General features: G+C 39.4%; 1 protein-coding gene across 2 annotated transcripts in view; it reads left to right on the forward strand.

The window, feature by feature from the left end:
• LOC113532217 (glutamate receptor ionotropic, kainate 2) overlaps positions 1 to 5562 on the forward strand; it is a 48038-nt gene extending 42476 nt beyond the window's left edge. For both annotated transcript variants that reach the window (XM_026923477.3, XM_026923478.3), the window contains exons 13-16: positions 1290 to 1507; positions 1761 to 1986; positions 2670 to 2920; positions 4222 to 5562. In XM_026923477.3, coding sequence (XP_026779278.1) covers positions 1290 to 1507; positions 1761 to 1986; positions 2670 to 2920; positions 4222 to 4386 — 860 coding nt within the window. In that variant the 3' untranslated portion in view covers positions 4387 to 5562. The remainder of the gene's footprint in view (positions 1 to 1289; positions 1508 to 1760; positions 1987 to 2669; positions 2921 to 4221) is intronic.
• Positions 5563 to 6613: the final 1051 nt, after the last annotated feature.

Genomic DNA, 6613 nt, shown 5'->3' on the forward strand with positions numbered 1-6613 from the left:
TGGGGCCCCATCTGGTTTAGAGCTGGTACTACAGGCTGCAAAGGACTCTGAGACCGAGCTGCACCTCAGTTAAAAAAAACAAACAAAAAAATGCAGTAGATCTATTAGTCTCATTATACTAGTAACATGAGACAATCTTGCATGCTTCAGAGTGAAGATGCTTCCTTCACTGCAGCAAACCTGCAATTCATTTAGTGAATAGAAAACACTAGAAATAATAACACATAACTAATTAAATTTACTGTGAGTTATTATTAAGTCCCGTGCAACGCAGTTTCCCACTAGCACTAGAAGAACAGCACAAAAAGATACACTGAAACATTAAGATTAGCATGGCATTTCAAGGTTTAGCCATTAGAAAGATTACACTTCAGATTGTGATTTAAACAGTTCGCAGTTCGATTTTTACCAAATGCATAAAAGGCATACACTTTGATAAAAAAAAAACTTTTAGTCATGAGTTTCAACCAGGAAAATGATGATACCAGAAAACACTGTAAAAACAGCAACACCAGACATGGCCTAGCTGATCTTGCTTGAGAATTCATGATACAGCAATGCCCAGAAGTCATTGTTTATAGACCTCAGTGAAAATATGGATCTTAATATGGAAAATATGAAGGATGAGACTGCTATACACTGCACCCTAGGGAATGAACACTACAGAGTCCCTTGCCACTGTGGTTTGCCCCATAGAGGTCAGTGGGAGGTGGTGACGAGGTTTGAAGTTACCTTGGGTGCATGAAAGTAAGACCCAACAAGGTTTTCAGTTGGGTGAGAGATGAAAACTTCTATTCTATTCTATTCTATTCTATTCAACCTTATTATGGTTTGGTGGGAAAAAAGCATGAAATAACAAGTGTTAGTGTGTCCTTACACTTTTGCCCATGTTTCGTCAAGTGCATGCAATCTCCATAGTTACCAAATGTCTAGAAATTACTTTTAAACAAACAATATTCTTGCAAAAAAATTTAGCACTATCTAACAGTATCTCAATTTTGGCAGCTCATGTTTTTGAACAGAATAAAAAGAGAATTAGTTGGTATCAGTAAACTATGATGCCAGTAAACTATGAAGTGTAGTGTACTCTAGCACAGAAATTTGGAAACGTTGATGTAGAAGATAAATGGTTTATGATAGAGGATTTAGACCTGGGTGGAGCAATGGAACCTTCCAGGTAAAATGGTTCACTCCTTACCAGGTCTTCCTTTTTCCTGTTTTCCATTATTTTTCTCTTTTTTTAATCCTTCTCAATCCTTTGCTGCCATTTGCCCCTCTTCACTGTACAGGGTCTGAGCTCATGCCCAAGGCTCTGTCTACCAGAATAGTTGGAGGAATCTGGTGGTTCTTCACCTTGATCATCATTTCATCATACACAGCAAACCTTGCTGCCTTCCTCACTGTGGAGAGAATGGAGTCTCCCATTGACTCAGCTGATGACCTGGCTAAGCAGACCAAGATCCCCTATGGTGTAGTCGAAGATGGATCTACCATGACTTTCTTCAAGGTGTTTCAGCTAAAATTAAGGACAGAGTTCTTTTTTTGCAGTCCAGTTTCATATGAGAGGATGCAGTCAATCTATTTAGTCATATGCTATTTAGAAGAATAATGCCTCCTTCAGATTTTAAGCCAGAACTCTGTCTTGCAAGTAAATGGCCAGAAATTATTTGAAGCTCACTAAAGCAATTCATAGGTGGTAATTTTGCTATTAACTTTTAAAATGAATAAGCACTAAATATCTCTCCATTCTCCTTATGTAGAAGACAAAGATCTCTACTTATGATAAGATGTGGGAGTTCATGAACAGCAGGAGGCAATCTGTTATGGTAAAGAGTGTAGAAGAGGGCATCCAGCGAGTGCTGACTTCTGACTACGCATTCCTCATGGAGTCCACCACAATTGAGTTTGTCACTCAGCGCAACTGCAATCTCACACAGGTTGGAGGCCTCATTGATTCCAAGGCCTATGGAGTGGGAACACCTATGGGTAAATACTACAACCTGTACCTGTACTTCATAGTAGAACTGTGTTATCTGCATAACTTTTCTTCATCACTTTTATCAGTTTTAAGGTACAATTTTAACTTTAGGAAGAACGACTGAGGGGCTACCAAAATTCTTGTTCTACAGGATGACTGTCCCATAACATTACTGCATTACTGCACTGGATGCATTTTGAGGCAGATATTTAGAGTGTGTAGGCATATTTTGTAATTAATAAATTTAAAACATACCCACCATGTAAATTCACTAATATATTTAAAATGGGTTCAGTAAAATATAGATGACATTTACAAGGAATTAGCAAAGAAGTGGCAATTTTAGGTAAGTTATTGAGTTCCTAGCACAGGTACAGCCTATAGACATATTATGGTCACGTGACCTACTAATGATATTTGCAAGCTTATATAGTAAAGGTCAAAGCAACAAGTTTGTATTAAAATGAGGTGTACATAGTGTGCATGGAACTTTCAGTGTAACAGTGATAGGTACATCATGAAGATACTCCTATTTCTGTGATTTATACAGAGATTGCTTATCCTGTGCAAATCACTTACAGTATAATGACAACATTACGTAATGGACAAACAATATGTCCGGAAATCTTATTCCATCTGTACAGTACTTAGATTCTTTAATTCACCATAATGATATGTTTTGTTCTCATAGGCTCTCCATACCGAGACAAGATCACTATAGCAATCTTGCAGTTGCAAGAAGAAGGAAAGCTTCACATGATGAAAGAGAAATGGTGGCGAGGAAATGGTTGCCCAGAGGAGGAAAGCAAAGAGGCAAGTGCACTGGGAGTGCAAAACATCGGGGGCATCTTCATTGTGCTGGCTGCAGGCTTGGTCCTCTCTGTTTTTGTGGCTGTGGGGGAAGTGCTATACAAGTCCAAACAGAATGCACAGATGGAGAAGGTAAGGGTACATGTTTAAAGGGTACATGTCTTGTTTATTTAAAAAAAAAAGATAATAAAAATACAAAGCATTGCATATTTTCTGACTTTTTTTGGCGACTTAAAGATTAGGAACAACATACTAAACAGCTGGAGATCACCAAATTTGTCTATGCTACACAAAGACCAACACAAAAATACACTATATGGCCAAAAGTATGTGAACACCTAACAATCACACACATATGTGCCATTACAGATTTTTGGCTTTCTACTAGATTTTGGAGCGTGGCTGTGGGGATTTGTGATAATGCAGCTACAAGAGCATTAGTGAGATCAGACACTGATGTTGGGTGAGGAGGTCTGGGGTGCAGTCGGTGTTCTAGTTCATCCCAAAGGTCAGTGGGGTTGAGGTCAGGGCTCTGTGCAGGACACTCGAGTTCTTCCACTCCAACCTTGGCAAACCATGTCTTCATGGAGCTCACTTTGTGCACAGGGGCATTGCCATGCTGGAACAGGTTTGGGCCTCTTAGTTCCAGTGAAGGGACATTGTAAAACTACAGCATTCAAAGACATTCTATACAACTGTGTGTTTCTAACTTTGTGGTAACAGTTTGGGGAAGAACCACATACAGTATGTGTGTGATGGTCAAGCGTCCACAAATGTTTGGCCAGGAGACATTCATGATATTCTAGTGGTATTACAGTCCTCTTAAGGGGTCCATTCACCTCTGGGCTAAAGGTCAGTTCCACTGTTATCAACATTGTGGCACTTTTGACAGTGATAGCAAAACAGACATGATCAATTTGCAACCCAGCTTTTTTCCTTGTCTGCCATCTATGCCATTTTTTCATAATAACTTCTGTCCTCCTAGTTTTCATTGGCCATTAAAGAATCAATTCAGATTCAAGTTATTGATCAGTATATGCTAAGAGTTGGGTCAAAAATCAGTGTTTGATTCACTTCTGAAGCATTTTGTCTGGCCAAAAATAGACTGGGAGACAATAAATTAGAGTGAGTTCCCAATCATTAGTCTTGCATATTTTATTCACTGTGCCAGAGAAGGTGTGACTAGCACAGACTTTGTGGCTATAATTAGGCTTAAAGTTAGGTAACATAAACATAGTTCATGAAATATGTCATAGAAAGCATGTACAGTATTTGTTGTTTAACATATGAAAAGCCCATGAAGCTTAGATGACTAACAATTAAAATGTTATTTATGAGAGATCCATTGGTTAAATCAATTTAACCACTCTTTACTCATTTCTAGTAACCAGTTTCTTCCAATTCTTTCTTCTTTTTCTCCTCTGATTTTCTAGCGATCGTTTTGTAGTGCTATGGTGGACGAGCTAACTGTGTCTCTGAAGTGTCAGCGGCGACTCAAACAAAAACCTCAGCCTCCCACCATTGTCAAAACTGAGGAAGTGATAAACATGCACACCTTCAATGACAGAAGACTGCCAGGAAAAGAGACTATGGCTTGAGGGTCATCACTTCCCTGCCTCTCTCCCCTCGTAGGGAGGTGTTGAGTAAGTGTGGGGCAAGAGAGAGCCTGGGGCAGGAGTCAATTCCGCAATGCCTTTGGGTCCACCTGGACCAACCCAGCTCTCGTCCTCAGAGATGTTTCCTGTGGAAATCCAGATACCTGGGCAAAATAGATCTGTAAACCTTTACGGAGCTGCATAGCAATTATATCAGTTTAAATCTCTTGCTATGCCTCTCACTGTTAGGAACATAAGAATGAGATTTTACTACTTGTTCTTACTGTACCAATATCCATTCCAGTAGATGTTCAACATCTCTCTGGATGGAGAGCCTCAGAGTTTGAATAGTACCATTTTATAATAGTTCCATTTATCAAATTCAATTTGTGTTATATCAGTTTTTAACCATGATTTATGTAAAAAAAAGAGGACTTTGAATGTGACTTTGAAAAAATGACTTTGAATGTGTATGAAAGATGAAGTTTCATAGAAGATGAAATACAGCTTTTTAGCTAAACATACCCTAAGCTACGGTGGTTCATAACTGCAAAACAAACCAAAAACACACCAACAAAGCCAAAAACACAATAGCATTACTGTTGCTGAACACACTTGTTGCCCATTTGACACAACGTAAGACTAGCACTTTTTCAGTAACAGGTTTAGTATAGGATTAATTCTTTCTTCTGAATGACCCAGCTTTCTTTAGGTGGCTTTTTAGCATTCACATATTAATGATGTAAAGTTGACAGCATTTCTAGAATAACATCATATGAATGTCCTTGATAAAAAATAAACATGTTTTCAAACTAATGCACACTCTAGCCCTTCAGCAATGAGCATATGATGTTCGATAAGGAACTGCCCTTACTGTTTTTAGTTAATTCTGGCGTGTTTTTGGTTTTGCTGTCATGTTTCCGAATTTGCTGCCACTTTTTTGGTTGTTGTGATTTCTGATTTGTTTGGCATTTTTGGTTTGTTAAGGTGTTTTGCACCTACAGGGCACTGTACTAAGCTATTTTTGAGCTACACCTTGTGTGTCTAGTAATCTTCAGACCTGGGAAAAGCTAATTAAATAAGTATGTTTTGAGACAGTTTTGACTGACGCAAAAGATTGTAAAACAGCAAATGTTGTATGATAGCTGTTGTATGAACTAAACTGACAATTGAAGCTTACATTTCTGTAATTCGGCTGCTTATTTTCACTGACATGAATGGAAACACCATAAAATTGTGTTGAAAGAGACTAAACATCTATTCAAAGGGAACTCAACATTCAATTTAACATTATTGTTGTTACACAAATGCAGACAAAAGTCTACACAAAAGTTTTGCAAAAGGTTTTTTGCATTTGTTAACTTAAAAGAAAGCTGGAATCAGAGTGCAAGCTACGCAACTGTAAAATATGAACTTACAACCTTCTGGCCAAAAGCATAACATGATAAACCTGGATTCAAACAGCAAATATACACTATATTACCAAAAGTATTCGGTCACCCATCCAAATGATCAGAATCAGGTGTCCTAATCACTTGGCCTGGCCACAGGTGTATAAAATCAAGCACTTAGGCATGCAGACTGTTTTTACAAACATTTGTGAAAGAATGGGCCGCTCTCAGGAGCTCAGTGAAGTCCAGCGTGGAACTGTCATAGGATGCCACCTGTGCAACAAATCCAGTCGTGAAATTTCCTCGCTCCTAAATATTCCACAGTCAACTGTCAGCTTTATCATAACAAAATGGAAGAGTTTGGGAACAACAGCAACTCAGCCACGAAGTGGTAGGCCACGTAAACTGACGGAGAGGGGTCAGCGGATGCTGAAGCGCATAGTGCAAAGAGGTCGTAGACTTTCTTCACAGTCAATTGCTACAGAGCTCCAAACTTCATGTGACCTTCAGATTAGCCCAAGTACAGTACGCAGAGAGCTTCATGGAATGGGTTTCCATGGCCGAGCAGCTGCATCCAAGCCACACATCACCAAGTGCAATGCAAAGCGTCGGATGCAGTGGTGTAAAGCACGCCGCTGCTGGACTCTAGAGCAGTGGAGACGCGTTCTCTGGAGTGATGAATCACGCTTTTCCATCTGGCAATCTGATGGACGAGTCTGGGTTTGGAGGTTGCCAGGAGAACGGTACATTTCAGACTGCATTGTGCCGAGTGTGAAATTTGGTGGAGGAGGAATTATGGTGTGGGGTTGTTTTTCAGGAGTTGGGCTTGGCCCCTTAGT

Source organism: Pangasianodon hypophthalmus, chromosome 18 (genome assembly GCF_027358585.1).
Source record: "Pangasianodon hypophthalmus isolate fPanHyp1 chromosome 18, fPanHyp1.pri, whole genome shotgun sequence".
Lineage (NCBI taxonomy): Eukaryota > Metazoa > Chordata > Actinopteri > Siluriformes > Pangasiidae > Pangasianodon > Pangasianodon hypophthalmus.